The sequence below is a fragment of the Aphelocoma coerulescens genome, chromosome 4 (genome assembly GCF_041296385.1).
Source record: "Aphelocoma coerulescens isolate FSJ_1873_10779 chromosome 4, UR_Acoe_1.0, whole genome shotgun sequence".
Lineage (NCBI taxonomy): Eukaryota > Metazoa > Chordata > Aves > Passeriformes > Corvidae > Aphelocoma > Aphelocoma coerulescens.
Window position 1 is genome coordinate 77,513,999 of NC_091017.1, and position 18,331 is coordinate 77,532,329.

An 18,331-nucleotide genomic window follows, 5' to 3' on the forward strand; every position below is an offset into this window, starting at 1 on the left:
TAATGGGATGAGGGTCCCGTACTGGGATGAGGGTCCCGCACCGGGATGAGGGTCCTGCACCGGGATGAGGGTCCCGCACCGGGATGAGGGTCCCGTTCTGGGATAAGGATCCCGTACTGGGATGAGGCTGCTGTGCCAGATTCCCATTCTGGGACATCAATTCAGGTCCCAGGATCCCACAGCAGGACATGGATCTCACACCAGGATGTGGGGCAGGTCCCAGGGGCCCGCACTGGGACGTGTGCCCGGGTCCAGCATCGGAATGTAGCTGCGGTGCCAGGATCCCACACCAGGATGAGGGTCCCCAGACTGGGATGTGGGTGCAGGTTCCAGGGGGCCCGAACTGGGATGTGAGTGCTGTGCCAGGATCCTGTGCTGGGATGAGGATCCCACACTGGAATGTGGGTGCTGGGCCAGGATCCTGGACTGGGATCAGGGTGCTATGCCAGGATCCAGCACCCAACCAAGGAAGGGGGTGTGTCCCCCTTCCCTCTTGTGTCCCACCCATCCCTGGAGCCTCTCCTGACATTCCCTTTTTATGCCAGGAAATGGGATTTTGGGGGGCTGGAAGAGTCTCCGGGTCCCCCTCGACCATGAAGGGGGTCGGGGTGGCCCCGGGGATATTCCCAGCTCAGTGTCTGGCCTGCCCCATCCGCACACGGCCCCCGTCCCAAAGCCTCTCCCATCGTTCCCTTATTTGGGCACCGCGACTGGAAAATCCCAAACCCCCAGGGAGGAAAAAAATGCTGGAAAATGGGATCTTGGGCCCAGCGACATGCCCAGCCCCGTGTGTGGCGAGCCGGGTCACCCCCTGTCCCAGCGCTGCTGGTGTGACTGGCATTACTGGTGTCACTGGTCTCACTGGTGTTACTGGTGTCGCTGGTGCCATTTGGGTTGTCGGTGTCACTGGTTTTACTGGTTTTGCTGGTACCACTGGTGTCACTGGTTTTACTGGTATTACTGGTTTTGCTGTCACCGCTGGTGTCACTGATTTTACTGGTATCACTGGTGTTACAGGTTTTGCTGTCACTGCTGGTGTCACTGGTTTTATTGGTTTCAATGCTGTCACTGCTGTCACTGCTGTCGCTGCTGTCACTGGTTGTGCTGGTGTAACCGGTGTTGCTGGTTTTACCGGTGCCACTGGGGTTACTGGTGTCGCCGGTTTCACCGGTGTCTGCCACTGCTGTCACTGGTGTCACCGGTGTCACAGGTGTCACCGGTGTCACAGGTGTCACTGGTGTCGCTGGTGTCGCTGGTGTCGCTGCTGTCGCTGCTGTCACTGCTGCCACAGGTGTCGCTACTGTCACTGCTGTCACTGCGGTCGCTGATGTCACAGATGTCGCAGGTGTCGCTGCTGTCGCTGCTGTCGCTTCTGTCACTAGTGTCACAGATGTCGCAGATGTCACTGGTGTCGCTGCTATCACAGATGTCGCTGCTGTCGCTGCTGTCGCTGCTGTCACTGCTGTCACAGATGTCACTGGTGCCACTGGTGTCGCTGGTGTCACAGATGTCGCTGCTGTCACAGATGTCGCTGCTGTCGCTGCTGTCACAGATGTCACAGGTGTCGCTGCTGTCACTGCTGCCACAGTTGTCGCTACTGTCACTGGTGTCACTGCTGTCGCTGATGTCACAGATGTCGCAGGTGTCGCTGCTGTCGCTGCTGTCGCTGCTGTCACAGATGTCACTGGTGCCGCTGGTGTCGCTGGTGTCACAGATGTCACAGATGTCGCTGGTGTCACAGATGTCACAGATGTCGCTGCTGTCGCCGCTGTCGCGACCCGGCCCCCCCGCCCTCCCCCACGTGGGCGTGGTCTCTGGGTGGGCGTGTCTCTCTGCCCCGCCCAGTGGGCGTGACCTCTGGGTGGGCGTGGCCTCTGGGTGGGCGTGATCTCTGTCCCGCCCGTGGGCGTGGTCTCGGGGTGGGCGTGGTCTCGGGGTGGGCGTGGTCTCCGAGTGGGCGTGGTCTCCGAGTGGGCGTGGTCTCTGTCCCGCCCCGTGGGCGTGGCCTTTGCCGCGGGGGGGGCGGGGCCCTGGGGGGGGCGGGCCGTCACGTGGCGGCGCGGCGCCCCCTGGCGGCGCGGCGCCCCCTGGCGGCGCTCCTTTGTCCGCGCGCGGGGCGGGGCGGGGCGGGGCGGGGCCCGGCGGGCGGCGCCGCGCGGGATTGGCGGGGCGGGGCGGGGCGTGCCGCGGCGGCGCGCGCTGATTGGCTGCGGGGCGGGGCGGGGCGGGGCGTGCCGCGGCGGCGCGCGCTGATTGGCTGCGGGGCGGGGCGGGCCGGGCGGGGCGGGGGTCGGTAACGGGCCGGGCCCGGGTTCGGGTCCGGGCGGGGGGCGCTGAGCGGGGCCGCTCCGCTGCCCGGGGCCGCCCCCCCCCCGCCCCCCTCCGCGCCCCCATGGACCCCGACGTGGACTACGAGCGCCCCAACGTCGAGACCATCAAGTGCGTCGTGGTGGGCGACAACGCGGTGGGCAAGACGCGGCTGATCTGCGCCCGCGCCTGCAACGCCACGCTGAGCCAGTACCGGCTGCTGGCCACGCACGTGCCCACCGTGTGGGCCATCGACCAGTACCGCGTCTGCCAGGAGGTGAGGGCGGGGGGCACCTCCGGGCACCGCCGGACAGCGGGCGGGGGACAGCGGGAGGGGGGTTACCGGGGGGCACCGGGCATCGCCGGGCACTGAGGGGCATCGGGGCGGGGGGGGGGGGGAACAATAGAGGGTATCCAGTACCAGAAGGGACACCGAGGGGGGCCCCGGGAGGGGGTAGCGGGGCCACACCAGGGTGGTACTGGTGGTACCGGGCAGGGCGGTCGGTGATGGTGCCGTTCCCGGTGCCATTCCCGGTGCCGGCAGGTGCTGGAGCGCTCCCGGGATGTGGTGGACGAGGTCAGCGTCTCCCTGCGCCTCTGGGACACCTTCGGGGACCACCACAAGGACCGGCGCTTCGCCTATGGCAGGTGGGACCGCGACCCGCTACCGCAGCCCCACCCCCTACCACCATCGCCCTGACCCCCGCCACCGGCACCCCCGAGACCCCCGAATCCCATCACCGGCAGCCCAGCCCAGCCCCCACCACCAGCACCCCGACCCCAAGCCCTGCCCATCCCGGGACGCGCGGAGCCAAAGGAGCCCTTTGGGCTCCTGCCAGCGCCCAGAGAGCGGCCCTGGCACCCCAAACCCCTGGGGAGGGGCGGGGCTGCCCCCATTCCCGGCCGGGGACGGCTTTGGGGGCACCCTGACCCCAACACTGCACCCCCCGAAGCCCCCGCCCCGAGCAGGCACCCCGGCTGCTCGCGGCCCCTCCGGAGCTGTGGGTGGGGGGCGGTCCCGGGGGGGCTGTTGTGGTGCGGGAAACTTCCCCGGGGGCGCTGGCCTGGCCGCAGGAGGGGCCCCCCAGACCTCCCCTGGCCCCCGGTTGTAAACAGCCGGTCCCCGTGGCCGCCAGCACGTCCGGGCTCTTATCGCCGCCGCCCCGCGCCAGTCCCCCGGCACCTCTAATCTCCCCGCGGCACGGCGGGGGCCCCGCCAGTGGGGACACCCCAGCAATGGGGGGGGGCAGGGGGGCCGGATCCCCATGGCCCGCGGTGGCCCCGGGGCTGGCCGGGGGCCCCGGGGGGGCCGGTGGCGGCTATCTTGGTCTGGGACACGGGCCCGGCTCCAGCGGCGCCTCCCGGTCACGTCCCGTCCCGGCACGGACTAAAAACAACCCGGGCCCGGGGCCACGCGGCTGCTCCGGGGACTCGGGGGTGCTGGCACCCACCGTGTGTCCCCTGGCACCCCCACCATGTCCCCTGGCACCTCACACCCCCCGAGCCAGGGCTGGGGTGGCAGTGGCCGCCCCACGGTGGGCGCAGGGACAGCGGGCATGGTCTGTCCCTGGTGCTGGGGACTGGCACCCGCCCAGCCGACCCCGCCATGGGCCCGTGGGTCACCCTGGCCATGGGGATCCTGGGGGTCGGGGGCTCCTGGGAGTCCATGGGGCTCCCAAAATCAGGGGGCTTCCAGGTGCTTGTGAAGCTCCCAGGGGGGTCTCTAGTGCTCCCATGACCGTGGGACTCCGGGAGTTGTGGGGCTCCTGGGGGTCTGGGGGGCTCTCAGGGTGTCGTGGGGGTTAGTGACAGGCATCGTGGGACCGGGCTGGGACCCGGGTGCCACCTGAGCAGGGCGTGTTTGGGGACACGGGGTGACAGCGGGGTGGCACCGGGGCAGCGCTGCCCTCCCGCTCCTGCTGCTCCCCCCAGGTCGGACGTGGTGGTGCTCTGCTTCTCGCTGGCGAACCCCAACTCGCTGCGGCACGTGAAGACCATGTGGTACCCCGAGATCAAGCACTTCTGCCCCCGCACCCCCATCGTGCTGGTGGGCTGCCAGCTGGACCTGCGCTACGCCGACCTGGACGCCGTCAACCGCGCGCGCCGGCCGCTGGCCAAGTGAGCCCCCAAAGTGTCACCTCCCAGCCCCACGGGGACAGGGACACCCCAATGTGTCATCACCAGGACCACCCCAGTCCCATGAGAATGGGGACCCCTCCCTCTGCTGCTCTGGGGACCCCCAGTTTTGCCACAGTGGGTTAGGGTGTGTCATCCCAGCCCCCGTGACCCCGCAGGATGGGGGCCCCTCATGGGTCAGGGTCCTCTGACAGCACTTGTGGGGTAGAGCCTCTGCCCCTCTCAGTACTCCTGGGTTGGGGTCTCCCCTCCAGGCCCCCCTGGCACCCCCACAATAAGGAGGGGCCACTCTCCCAGCACCCCCTGGGATGGGGATGAGACCTCCCAGCATCCTTGGAATCAGGAGGGGCTTGTCCTGGACACCCTCCTCAGCCCCTCCCCATCTCCCCACCCTGTCCATGCCCCCTCAGGCCCATCAAACCCTCGGACATCCTGCCGCCGGAGCGGGGGCACGAGGTGGCCCAGGAGCTGGGGGTGCCGTACTACGAGACCAGCGTGGTGGCCCAGTTCGGGGTCAAGGACGTGTTCGACAACGCCATCCGCGCCGCGCTCGTGTCCCGCCGCCACCTGCAGTTCTGGAAGTCCCACCTGCGCAAGATGCAGCGCCCGCTGCTGCAGGCGCCCTTCCTGCCCCCCAAACCCCCCCCGCCCCTCATCCAGGTGCCCGACGCTCCCCCCGGCCTGGGGGGGGGCCCGGCTGCGCTGTTCCAGGCCCCGCTCTGCGCCGACGTCGTCTTCCAGCTGCAGGGCGGCCACCGCGTCTTCGCCCACCGCGTCTACCTGGCCACCGCCTGCTCCCGCTTCTACGACCTCTTCACGCTGGAGGGGCCACCCGAGACCCTCAGCGAGGGGGACGGGGGGACCCGTGACCTGTCATCGTGGGGCCGCGGCTTCCTGAGCCTGCGCTGGGAGCTGGTGGCCGACCCGGTGGCGGGGCGGGAGCGGCGGATGGCGGTGGTGGCCATGGACCGGGGCGTGCGGCCGGAGCCGCTCCGCGCCGTGCTGGAATATTTGTACACGGGGAAGCTGGAGCGGCCCCACGGGGACCTGCGCCAGGTGGGCGCCGTGGCCGAGCTGCTGGAGGTGTTCGACCTGCGCATGATGGTGGCCAACGAGCTCAACCAGGAGAGCTTCATGAACCAGGAGATCACCAAGGCCTTCCACGTGCGCCGCGCCAACCGCGTCAAGGAGTGCCTGGCCAAGGGCGTCTTCGCAGGTAACAGGGGTGTGGGGATGGGGGGCTGTGGGGACAGGGAGGTCACCGTTGTCCCCTCCAGATGGTGTCCCCTTCTCGTGGTGCCAGTGTGGGCACAGGGCTACAGTCACCCTGAGGCCCTCCCACCACTGAGGTCTTTGGGGTCTGGGATCCCAGAGCCCGTGTCCCAGTCAGTCATGGGGGTGCTGCTGGGGTGGAATGACAGTTCTGGGCTGGGGTGGGCAAGGGGTGTCCAAGGGTTGCTTGTCCCTGTGGCAGTGGTGGCCGAGGGGTGGCTGTCCCTGGTCTGCAGTGGCCGAGGGGTGGCTGCCCCTGGGTTGAGGTGGCCCAGGGGTATCTGAGGGGTGGCTGTCCCACCCTGAGCTGTCTCCTGACCCCAGACGTGGTGTTCCGTGTGGACGACGGGGTGGTGCCGGCGCACAAGCCGCTGCTCATCGCCGGCTGCGACTGGATGAGGGCCATGTTCCGGGGGGGCTTCCGTGAAAGCTACGCTGATGAGGTGGGGGCTGGGGGAGACCTGTGGCTCTGTGGGGCAGGGTGGGCGTCTTTGTTTGGGGTCTTGGGGCTGCTCGGACCCCCTGGCCCAGGGACATGTGGATCTTGCTTCCCTCTTGCTGAGGAGAAAGTGGGGAGCTGTGCTGGGTCGGGGGTCTATTCCAGGGCTGGGCGTGCTGTGCCAGCTCAGGCACTGCCAGGAGGGGTCCCCCCTTCCCTCAACCCCCTCGGGGGGTGGCTCTGAGCCTCCCCCCCTAAACCCCCCGATCCCACAGGTGTCCCTGCCCGGCACCAACTGCGCCTGCCTCCGAGCCGTCCTCGACTTCCTCTACACGGGGGTCTTCACCCCCACGCCCGAGCTGGACGCCATGGAGCTGCTCATCCTCACGGACCGGCTGTGCCTGCCGCGGCTGCAGGCGCTCACGGGTGAGACCCCTCCCCACCTCTCCCCGCATCCCCCCCGGTACCGCGCCCCTCCCCCTCCGTGGCCCCTGACGTCACCTGCCAATACCCTGCCGGTGCCTCGGGGACCGATCGATCGTCCCCGTGTGTCATTCGCTGTCCTTATGTAAGCGCGGTGGGGGGAGGGGGTGCCGGCTCCGTCCCCGCTGTGTGACCCCTCCTGGCCCCCCGTGTCCCCCCGCCCCATCCCAGAGCAATACGCTGTGGACGAGCTGCTCCGAGCCTTCATGCAGCGCGTGGAGATCGACGAGCAGGTCATCATCTACCTGGAGATGACGCAGGTACGGAGGGGGGTGGAAGGCACGGAGACCCCCGGGGAGCGGGGGGGGGGGGGGGGGGGAGGAAACACAGAGACCCCCAGGTGATGGGGTGACACCCACCCCCCAAATCCCCCTCCCTAAATCCCCCTCCCCAGTTCCACAACGCCCGGCAATTGGCCGCGTGGTGCCTGCACTACATCTGCACCAACTACAACCGCGTGTGCCGCCGCTTCCCCCGGGAGATGAAGTTCATGTCCCCAGGTACGGGGCTGGCGAGGGGCACGGGGGGCACGGGGAGGGCAGCCCCGCCGTGCCGTGACCGCCGGGATGTCCCCGCAGAGAACCAGGCGCACTTCGAGCGGCACCGCTGGCCGCCGGTGTGGTACCTGAAGGAGGAGGATCTGTACCTGCGCTCCAAGAAGGAGCGGGAGCGCGAGGAGCAGCTGCAGCGCAAGCAGCACCCCCGCAGCAAGTGGTGCTTCTGGCGGTCCTCGCCCCCCGTGTCCTGAGCGGGGGGCTCGGGGAGGGGACCCCCGCGTGGGGCTGGGGGGGCTCGGGAGGGCTGGGGGTCCCTGTGCTGAGCAAGGGGTTCGGCCTCAGGATCCTCACGCTGGGCTGGGGGGTCCCTGTGGTGAGTGGGGGGGGTTTGGGGGTGGGGGGGCTTGGCTGGGCTGGGGGTCCTTGTGTTGGGCTGAAGGTCCCTGTGCTGAGTGGGGGGGCTCAGGCTTGGGGCTCCCATTATGAGCCCTGGGACCCCCACACTTGACCGGGGGGCTCAGCTGGGCTGGGGGGTCCTTGTGTTGAGTGAGGGGCTTGGGCCTGGGGCTTTTATAAAGGGCTGGGGTGCTCGGCTGGGCTGAGGGTCCCCGTGTTGAGTGGGGGGCTCAGGTCCAGGGCTCCCATACAGGGCTGGGGGTCCCTGTGCTGGGCTGAGGGGCTCAGGCTCAGGACCCCCACCCTCAACCCCAGGGATCCCACGCTGAAACGGAGGGGTTGGACCCTGGGACCCCCACCCTGGGCCGCTTCACTCGGCCCTGGGACCCCCGCCACCATTGAGCCAGGGGGCTTGGCCAGGGTGGGGGTCCCCCAAGGGCTTGTTTACCCCTCACCCCGGCTGTTTACAGGCTCGGCCGTATCGCAGCCCCCCCCGTCCCACCGTGCCTTGGACGTGCGGGGGGGCCGTGCTGAGCCCCCTCCCCCCGGCAGGGCCGCCCCGCCCCGGCCAACGCTGGTGCTACCTCTGACCGAGCAGTATTTGGGGCTGGGGGTGCGCAGGGAGCGGGGGCTCTGCCGCTCCCTCTTTCTTTTTTTGGGGGGGTCCCCACCCCCGTAGGGCTCTCTGGTGCTGTATTTTCTCCCCCCGTGGGGTGGGGGGAGGGCCAAGCTGTGAGCAGGGTGGGGTGGATGGGAGGGGTGGGCGCGGGGTGGGGGTCCCTGGGTGCTTGTGTGGCTGCGAGAGCCCCCGGCTCATCTCTGTGCCTTGGACGGGCCCCCCGGTCCCGGGCTGTGTCCTGGGGGGGAATCATTGTCCCTGTCCTCGGGCTGTGTCCCCCACCCCCTCACCCGGAGTAAGGGGGGGGGGGGGGCACCGTCCCCGCCCCCGGGCTGAACTGCACAACCGTTTTTACACTTTTTTACCCCAGGAGCACAGCAGCCCCTCCCCCCCCCCGCCCCCCTCCCGGCCTCGCCCTCCCCCCCCCCCCACTTCAGCAGCGGCTGTTTTAACCTTTAATAAAGCCTTTTGTAACGGAGCCTGACTCTGCTGGGCCCCCCCAACACGTGAGACACCCCCCCCCCAGCAAGGAGCGATGCGGGGGGGGGGCTTCATTCGGGTGTATTTATTGGGGGGGGTACAGAGCACATGGGGGTGGGGGGACCTCACACACTGGGGGGGACACGAGTGGGACATACAGGGTGGGGGGGGTCACTTGTGGATGGGGCAGATCCCTGGCACGGCAGGAGGGGCTGGGGGCTTCCCCCCCCCGCTCAGGGCCTGTCCCAGGCTGGGCCCCCGCTGTGGCTCCAGGGCTGGGCCCCCCATTTCCCCCCCCCTTCCCCCCAGCCTCGCAGGGCCCTGGGAGCGGAGCCTGGGGTCACCTCAGCTCCCACGAGGGGGGTTTGGGGGGGTCAGGGGCAGTCGGGGGGGGGGGGGCTGGAGGGGACCTGGGGATGTCCCTGGGGTCCCGCTGCAGCTGCTGCTGATGTTTCCAGCCCCAGAGCACAGCTGGGACCTCAAACATCTGGCCAGTGGCCATGGGACTGCAGCGTCCCACCGGGATTTGGGGTCCTGCGGAGGGTTGGGATGCAGGATCCTCCAGGTCCCCGTGTCTCCCGCGGCTTCCCTCCCCCTTTTTCCCCTCCCCGGTACCCGCGGCCGGCGGGTGTTGCATCCCGGGACGCTGGGCCGGGCCCGGGGCTGTCCCGGCTGGAGCAGCAGGTAGCACAGGTTCCCCGGGATCCTCCCGTCTGAGCCGGGTCTGTTCCCAGCCACGCCGCCCTCCGGGAAGGGTGGGAGGCCACGGGAGGATCCCGGAGCCGGTGGGAGCCATGGGAGGATCCGGAGGTGGTGGAGCTGGAGCAGCTCCCAGCCCTCGGGAGGGCTTTGGGCAGGGGAGGATCCTGGCCGGGCTCCCCCCACACATCCCCACGGAGCTCCAGGTGGGGGGGGGTCTGTGCTCACCCCTCGCCCACGGCCGCGCTGCCGGAGCATCCCGGCGTTCCCGGTGTTCCCGACATTCCCGGAGCTCCCGGCTCAGGCTGGCCCGTAGCAGAGGATCTCGCTCAGGTCGTAGCCGGTGACAGCGAAGGTGTCCCCGGCGGGGTCACAGAAGCGAGCGCCACAAACCTGCGTGTCCGTCACGCACTCGGCGTGGCAGTGCTGGATCTGCGGCGGGAGCGGATCCGTAGGGAATGCCGAGACTCCTACGGCAGCCACAGCTCCAAGGGCCACATCCCTGGCCCACGTCCCCGGTCCCCACGGAGCAGCCGTGGCTCCGAGTGCCAGGTCCGTGTCCCAAGCCCGGACTCACCTCGATGCCATCAGTGTCCGGGTCCCTGCTGAGCTGCCAGACGTGGACGAAGGAATCCTCCGCGCCCGACAGCAGCTGCCAGGGGAGAGGAGGGACCGTGGGGACACCACGGAGGTGGCAGTGCCGTGGGGCAGGGTGGGACACTGGGGCGGGACACTGGGGTGGGACGCCGGGTTGGGATTTCAGGGTGGGATGCCAGGTGGGATGTCGGGGTGGGATGCAGGTTGGGATATTGGGCAGGATGTCAGCGTGGGACGCTCGGTGTGATTCCAGGGGTGATTCCAGGGGTGACACCCGGTGGGACACCCCGTCCCCTCCGTACCTTGCCGGTGAGCGGTGCCAGGTCGAGTGCGTAGATCCAGCGGGCGTGGGCGCTCACCTGGGCACGGATCTGCCCCGACCCCGCTTCCCACAGCCGGATCTGCCCGTTCCCGTAGCCCGCGGCCACGATCCCGTTCCACAGCCTCACCGAGGAGCAGGTGCAGCTGGACACAGGGGCATGTGTCACCCCCTCTAGGGTGTCCCCACCCCCGTGTCTGACACCCTGCGGGACCCCCGGGGCTCACCCAGATCCCGGGATCTTCCCGAGCAGGGTGAACTCCTCCCCAGTGCTCCACAGGCAGAGGGTCCCGGAGTCATCGGCTGTCACCAAGTCCCCAGCCCCATCCTGTGGGGAGAGATGGCTCAGGGGCATCACCGGGCAGTGTCCCCAGCTCTGGGATGGCACCTGGCACTGCCCTGGCTGCGGGGCTGCCCCACGGGCACCAGGACAAGCTGGAACAGCTCCCGAAGCGCTGACGGATCCCGGCCGGAGCGGGGCCGGGAGCACCCGCGGGCGGCTCGGCCGGAACACGCCCGTGTTTGCCCACGCTGCCACGCCGAGGGTGGATTTTGAGGAAGAATCAGGGCACCCCTCCCTCTGCGAGGATTCCCGGCCGCTCCCGGCCTTGGGAATCTCCCAGCGCAGCCCTGGGAACCCTCGGCACTGGCGGAGCAAAGTCCAGGGGGGTGTGTGAGGGGATGGGGACGGCGGCTGTGGAAGGTGACACAACAGCTCCGTGTCCCCGCGGTGACACGGCAGCTCGGGAACGGGTTCTGGGGGATGAATTCCTTGGGGATCCCAGAGCAAGGAAAGTTCAGTGACTCATCAGGGAAAGTGCTGAGTGGGAGGAAAGGGCTGGTGAGTCTGCAGGGACCTGCCCTGTGAGCTCCCAGTGCCTCAGGAGGTTCCAGGAGAGCTGGGAGGAACTTGGGACAAGGGATGGAGTGACAGGGCAAGGGGGAACGGCTTCTCACTGGAGAAGGGGAGATTTGGGTGGGATATTGGGAAGAAATTCTTTCCTGTGAGGGTGGGTGCCCAGAGAAGCTGTGGCTGCCCCTGGATCCCTGGAAGAGTCCAAGGCCAGGCTGGACGGGGCTTGGAGCAGCCTGGGATAGTGGGAGGTGTCCCTGCCCGTGGCAGGGGGTGGAATCAATGGGATTTAGGGTCCCCCACCCTCCCCCCATACCGGGGCCTGGCCCTGCTCGGCCGCGATGTCGGTGATGGGATCCCGGTGCTGCTCCAGGATCTCGCTCAGCGTCACGTTGGTCCCTTTTGGGGGGATGTCAAACACCAGCACGGCCCCGGAGGATGTCCCTGTGGGGTCAGGGGGTCAACAGGCCTGGGCCACCCCAGGGCCACCCCGCCCTCCCCACGGCCCGGGCCTGGCTCACCCACGCAGACGAAGCGGCCGCCGGCTGCGGCGATGCCTCGGGCGAACACGGAATGTGCTGGAAGGGAACAGGTTTGTGCCACCCATGGGCAGGGACTGACCCCTGTGACAGGAACTGGGGGTCACGCCCCAATCCTGGCACGGGTTTGGGCCTGTCACGACAAGATAGCGAGGTGCTGGTGTCCAGGGAACGGAGCTGGGAAGGGGCTGGAGCGGCTGAGGGAGCTGGGAAAGGGTCTGGAGCTGCAGGAGCGGCTGAGGGAGCTGGGAAAGGGTCTGGAGCTGCAGGAGAGGCTGAGGGAGCTGGGAAAGGGTCTGGAGCTGCAGGAGAGGCTGAGGGAGCTGGGAAAGGGTCTGGAGCTGCAGGAGAGGCTGAGGGAGCTGGGAAAGGGTCTGGAGCTGCAGGAGAGGCTGGGGGAGCTGGGAAAGGGTCTGGAACTGCAGGAATGGCTGAGGGAGCTGGGAAAGGGTCTGGAGCTGCAGGAATGGCTGAGGGAGCTAGGAAAGGGTCTGGAGCTGCAGGAGAGGCTGAGGGAGCTGGGAAAGGGTCTGGAGCTGCAGGAGAGGCTGAGGGAGCTGGGAAAGGGTCTGGAGCTGCAGGAGAGGCTGAGGGAGCTGGGAAAGGGTCTGGAGCAGCTGAGGGAGCTGGGAAAGGGGCTCAGGCTGGAGCAAAGGAGGCTCAGGGGGGACCTTGTGGCTCTGCACAAGTCCCTGACAGGAGGGGGCAGCCGGGGGGGTCGGGCTCTGCTCCCAGGGAACAGGGACAGGAGGAGAGGGAACGGCCTCAAGCTGGGCCAGGTGTTGGGATATCCGGAAAATTTCTCCTGGGAAGGGCTGTCCAGCCCTAGCAGTGGTGGAGTCCCCATCCCTGTGGGGATTTACCAGCCCTGTGGATGTGGCACTTGGGGACACGGGTCAGTGGTGGCCTGGGCAGTGCTGGGGGGGATTCAGGGGTCTCTGGGGGATTCAGGGATTCACCTGCCGAGTGCTCCGGGACGTGCAGTGCGTGCCAGAACACCATGGTGGAGCCGTCAGACTCGTACATCTGGGATGGAGGGACAGGGTGGGACACTCTGGGGGGTGACAGGGGGGCAGCAGGACCCCCAGGAGTCCCCAAGCCCCGCAGGCCTCACCTGGACCCCGCGCTGGGACGTGAGCACCAGCAGCACCCGGGATGGGAGCTCGCACCAGGCAGCCTGGGAGGGACGGAGTGGGGTGGGAGTGGGGGGCACGGACAGCACCCCACAGCCCCCTCCTGGGGCAGGACCCCCAAAACCTTCCTGCTGGAGCCCTCCGAGCCCCCTTCCTGTGGCCCACACAAACCCCTCCCCTGGAGCCCCCCCAAAACCCCCTCGTGAAGCCTCCCAAATCTTCCACCTGGAGCCCCCCCAAAACCTTCCTCCTAGGGCAGGATCCCTCCTCATCCTCCTCCCAGAACAGGAGCCCCCAAACCCTCCTCCTGGAGCCTCCCACACCCCCCTCATGGGGCAGGACCCCCCGACCCCCTCCTGGGGAAGGGCCCCTTGGCAGCCCCCCCCCGCCCCAGCCGTGTCTGACGTTCCCACAGGTGGGGCCCCCCTGGCCTCGGGGACCCCCCCAGAGTCCCACAAACCCCTCAGGGGGCTCCTTCGCCCTCCCCACGGTCTGGGCACTGCAGGGTCCCGGGGCTGCCCCCGCCCTGTTTCGGCGACAGGAGGGTGACAGAGCTGTGACACCAGAGCCGTGCCAGGACCGTGCCAGGGCCATGTCCCAGCCCCTGCCCGGTGCCAGGAAGAACCAGACAAGGCTTTCCCTGTGCTCCCTGTCCCTCACCTGTGTGAGCAGGGGGGTGCTGAGGGCCGAGCCCCCTCCCCGGGCCTGCAGCTGCCGGGGGGGCCCCTCGTTGCCCAGCAGGCTGAGGCTGGTGCCGTGCACGGTGCCGAAGGCCGGGGGCCGGGCGGGAGGGCACAGCACGGCCAGGTTGTTGTACAGGGCCGAGCTGCTGCTCCGCAGGGCCAGGCTCCGCTCCCGGCGGTACGGCCTGAGGGGGGGCACACCGAGCCGGGGCTGGCGTGGCTCCAGAGGGCGAGTGGGGGCAGATTCAAGAGGGGCCAGGGGCGCTGATGTGGGGCTAGGGATGGGTCCAGACGCGGAGGGGTAGATCCAGGGAGCCGGGGGAAGCCCCAAGGCGGTCCGGAGAGCTCCAGGGGGCGGGGGGCAGATCCGCCCCCCTCCCCTCCCCTCCCAAGGGCCCCCCCGGCCCAAGGTTCCCTCCCAGGGACCCCAGCCCCACCTCCCCGACCCCTTCCGGAGCCCCCCGGCCGGCCCGCCCCACCCTTCCCGCCCCTTTTTCCCCCCCCAGTCCCCCCAGTGCCCCCCAGTTTCCCCGTTCCCCCTCCCCGCTCACCCGGTGCTCGCCGCCGCCATGGAGACGCGTCGCGGCGTGATGACGTCAGGGAGAGCGGCGCGCGGTGATTACGTCACGTTGCCGTGGAGTCCGGGACGCCGAAGGGGCGGGATGGCCGAGGTGGGACTGGGAGAACTGGGCGGGACTGGAGCAACTGGGAGGTGGCAAAGCGGGGCCGAAGGGGGCCGGTGTTGGCTGGGAGGAGCTGGGGTATACTGGGATATACTGGGGTATACCGGGGTATACTGGAGTGAGCTGGGGGGCCGTTCTGGGGTGGGCTGGGGTGTACTGGGCCGTACTGGGGTGTACTGGGATGAGCTGGGGAGCCGTTCTGGGGCGGGTTGGGACGTACTGGGCTGTACTGGGATGAGCTGGGGGGCCGTTCTGGGGCGGGTTGGGACGTACTGGGCTATACTGGGGTGTAGTGGGATGAGCTGGGGGGCCGTTCTGGGGCGGGTTGGGACGTACTGGACTATACTGGGCTGTACTGGGATGAGCTGGGGAGGCTGTTCTGGGGCGGGTTGGGACGTACTGGGCTGTACTGGGATGAGCTGGGGAGCCGTTCTGGGGCGGGTTGGGACGTACTGGGCTGTACTGGGATGAGCTGGGGGGCCGTTCTGGGGCGGGTTGGGACGTACTGGACTATACTGGGCTGTACTGGGATGAGCTGGGGGGCCGTTCTGGGGCGGGTTGGGGTGTACTGGGCTGTACTGGGATGAGCTGGGGGGCCGTTCTGGGGCGGGTTGGGGTGTACTGGACTATACTGGGCTGTACTGGGATGAGCTGGGGAGGCTGTTCTGGGGCGGGTTGGGGTGTACTGGGCTATACTGGGGTGTAGTGGAGTATACTGGGGTGTACTGAGATGCACTGGGATGTACTGGGATGAGCTGAGGGGCCACGCTGTGGTGCGTGGGGGTGTACTGGTCTATACTGGGGCGCACTGGGCTGGTCCCGCCCGGGCAGCGGCAGCTGTGGGGGTCTCTGTTCCCGTGCAGAAAGCGAAGCCCCGCGGGGCCGGCACCAAGTCGCGATGGCACAAGTCACGAACGCCCGTGCGATCGCAGCCCCGGCAGGGCAAGAAGCCCTCCTCCAAAAGCCCCGGCCGGACCGCGGCCCAGCTCACCCCGCCCCCGGCCGACGATGCCGGGGGGTCCCCGCCCGAACCCTTGGACACCGGGCCCATCCTGGGCGATCTCCTGGACCGGGTGATGAGCGAGTGCGCACTGGCGGAGGCGGCACGGCAGGTGAGAGACCCCCCCCCCCCATGATTTGGGGAGGTTGGGGGGGGGCTGGGAGTCCCGGGCAGGGGTCTCAGCGCTGTGTCTGCAGCGGGTGTCCTGCACGGTGTCGCGGGCGCGGGACGCCATCCTGTTTGTCGCCGAGTGGCGGTTCCAGGTGCGGGACGACGGGGAACCGGACCCTGAGGGGGACCCGGATCCCGAACGAGACGGGGTCTGGAAGGAGGATGAGGAGCCCGAAACCTGCCCCTGGGACTCCTGGACAGCGGGAGTTCCCCCCATCGTGTCTTGGCCCTCGGAACAGGTGAGACGTTCCCCGACCGCCCCGGAACCAGCCCGGGCCGCGGGACGAGCCCTGTCACGCACACCGGGTCCTCTCTGCCCCCGGCCAGGTGCCGTCCGAGGACCTCCCCGTGATAGCCAAGGCTGAAGGTCCGCCCGAGTGTCCTGGCGAGGTCCCCGACGCTGTTCCCGTCCCGACTGTCCACCCTCTGCCCACGGACCATGTGAGACGTACCCCGGCCACCCCTCCCTGAGCCCCCCCGGGCTGACCCCCAGCAGCTCCGGGGCCATGGCACACCTGGTGTCACCAACACCGGGTCCCTTTTGTCCCCCGGGCAGGTTTACGATGCGGAGCCGCCGTGCCCGGAGCCCTCCGCAGCCGCCGAAGCTCCTCCCGCTCAGGTCCCCGACGCTGTCTCCGTCCCGCCCGTGTCAGGGCCACCCAGCCGGGAGCCGCCCATCGCTCCCCGGCCCTCCAGGAAGGGCCCCCGCCTCTCCCGGCCCCCGCGACCGCGGCCGGCCCCGCTGAGCCCGCCCCGGCCCCCGGCTCCGCTCCCGGCCAAGCCCCCGAAATCCCCAGCGCAGGGGTCCCTCGAGGCCACGGCGGAGGACGGCGGCCAAGTGCCACCGCCGCCATCCTCCTCCCGCACCCGCCTGGCATCGATCCAGCTGCTCAGACCCTCCCGCGGCAGGGGGATGCCCAGGCTGGGTGCCCGCCGCGTTGCCGCTCTCTGGGTCGTCCCCGAGGTGAGCGTGGTGGACCTGATGACCGAGGCGGATCAGGTGCGGCCGGGAGCCTCGCGGGTCCGGCTACCCCCGTCGGGGTCCCGGCAGGTCCTCCCGGGACCCGGGCGGTCCCCCAGGGCCGAGCCGCAGCTGTGTCACCCCTGGCTGGCCTCGGCTCGGCTGGCGCCCGGTGTCACCGTGCGCTGGGGCGGCAGCGAGCGGCGCGGGCCGGTCGTGGAGGGGCGCGACCGTCAGGGGGACGGGGAGCAGAAGGAGGAGGCGGCGGTGAGGAGAGCTAAGCAGCAGCTGAAGCCCATCCTCCCCTACCCGGAGTGCCGGATGTCGGAGCACGAATGAGAGAAGCACCTGGAAAACCCGCTGGGAATGCGGCAGCTCCGGGGGCTGCCCCTCTCGGGGGATGTCTCAGCTCCGGGGGGATCCGCGGCCCTTGGGGGTTCCTCCTCCACCGGCGCCGGGGCTGGCACCGGGCACGGCACCGCGCGGCGCCCCCGGAGCTCGGGGCTCTTTGCCGGCGCTGCTGAAGACAACAGAAGTAAATAAAAAAACCCTAAAATGAGTTTTCCCCACTCGGCCGGGGAGCCGGCGGTGCCACCGGAGCCGGACCGGGAGCACCGGGCGCTGCACCCGTGGTGCCACCAGCCCCCGAACCCACACGTGGCTCGTCCCCGCAGCGCCTTTGTCCCCAAATGAGGAGTAAGGGGGATGTAACGGGGTGACTGACACGTGTGGCTTCGCCCCGTGAGCTCCGGCGGGACCGGGCGGGCAGAGCCTGCCCGGAGCCTCCTCTGCCTTCCCGGGAGCTCCGGAGTCCCTCGCTGGGACTGTCCCCGCCTGCTGCGCCACTCCTGAAGGTCCCTGCTCCCACAGGGACGTGCTCCAGCTCCGGACCACCCGTGTCCGAGTGTCCCCGCACTGCAGGACGGGGACTTTGTGGGGCACAGGGGGCATCGCCCCTCCTGTAGCCGTGCCGGGGTTGCAGGGAGTCCGCAGCGGCGCGGGCGAGCAGCCCTGGGGTGGCACCGGGGACACCGGAGTGACACAGAGAGCTTTACACGTGCCCCGGTCACTCCCTGAGTTATAGAGTTCCTCATTAGCACATGAGGAGTGGGCGCGGTTTTCAGTTCCGTTTTAGCGTGAGGCGAGGCCTTAGGCGCGGCTTTCGGTTCTCATTGGCATAAGAGGATGGAGTAGGCGTGGTTTTTAGTTCCTAATGAGCGTGAGAGTGTTTTCACCATCGCGCGCTCGGGTCTTAATTCAGTGCTCGTCGAGGGTCTGCTCTGGCGGTCCTACAAGACGAGTGCCCCCAAAATCAACAGCCCTATTTGTGACCCCACTTCTTGCGCTGCTGCAATGACTCCCTTGTTGCTCAACACCACAAAGGAACTTGGGGCGGTGTCTTGGGGTGACTTTGTGATGTGTATCCCATACCGCTGCCCTATGCCCAGAAATTAATTCTTGTGCCTTTCTATGCCTTTAAACCGAGCCTGAGAGGGGGAAGGAAAAACTGAACAAAACTTCCTCAAAGCAGTTTGCAGCTTGTTCAAAGTCACATAGAGATAGGGACTTTTTCCCCAGCTGTGGCAGGGGAGGGAGGAAGCACCCGGCTTGCTGTTTCCCAGTCAGCTTTTGGCCAGTTGTTCAGCTTCTTTTTCTCCGGAGAGAGACTGAGAGTTGAAATTTTTTTCCCTTCCCTGGAATTTCGGATTTTCTCCCTTTTCCACTGGACTGCTTCAGTATTAGAACACATCAGGAGGACTTTTCCACCGAGCACAGAGGGCCTGGCCCTGGCCCAAGCCCCAGCTCCGAGGAGACCAAAGGGAGGACTCTGACACTTTCCCAGGTTTTTCCTCCACAGAGAGAGATTTTTATTATTTAACATTATTTTCCTTTCCCCGTGTGTTTGTTAAATAAATAGTTTTATCTCTTTCACTTTCTTTTGAGGAAAATTTATTTTCCCTGAACCTGGTGGGGGACGGGTGGTGACCCGCCTTCTCTGAGGGGACATATTTCTAAATTTGGCCGCACTGGTACAGGCGGAAAGTCCCGTTTTCGGTCCACACC

At 68.2% G+C, this 18,331-nt stretch overlaps 2 protein-coding genes across 2 annotated transcripts; one reads left to right on the forward strand and one right to left on the reverse strand.

The window, feature by feature from the left end:
• The first annotated feature begins 2,355 nt into the window (after positions 1 to 2,355).
• Positions 2,356 to 7,487, forward strand: LOC138110107 (rho-related BTB domain-containing protein 2-like). Its single transcript, XM_069014812.1, has 9 exons — positions 2,356 to 2,584; positions 2,852 to 2,955; positions 4,240 to 4,425; positions 4,854 to 5,659; positions 6,040 to 6,158; positions 6,430 to 6,580; positions 6,809 to 6,897; positions 7,032 to 7,137; positions 7,216 to 7,487. Exons 1-9 carry the CDS (start codon positions 2,393 to 2,395, stop codon positions 7,383 to 7,385), a joined length of 1,923 nt encoding a protein of 640 aa, XP_068870913.1. The 5' UTR covers positions 2,356 to 2,392; the 3' UTR covers positions 7,386 to 7,487.
• A 2,065-nt stretch (positions 7,488 to 9,552) lies between these two features.
• On the reverse strand, positions 9,553 to 14,026 carry WDR54 (WD repeat domain 54). Its single transcript, XM_069012281.1, has 10 exons — positions 14,004 to 14,026; positions 13,430 to 13,637; positions 12,751 to 12,813; positions 12,596 to 12,662; positions 11,619 to 11,675; positions 11,414 to 11,541; positions 10,472 to 10,572; positions 10,228 to 10,390; positions 9,906 to 9,980; positions 9,553 to 9,760 (listed from the first exon to the last, which is right to left on the reverse strand). The coding sequence occupies exons 1-10, from the start codon at positions 14,021 to 14,023 to the stop codon at positions 9,629 to 9,631; spliced, it is 1,014 nt and encodes a 337-aa protein (XP_068868382.1). The 5' UTR covers positions 14,024 to 14,026; the 3' UTR covers positions 9,553 to 9,628.
• Between the last annotated feature and the right edge of the window lie 4,305 nt (positions 14,027 to 18,331).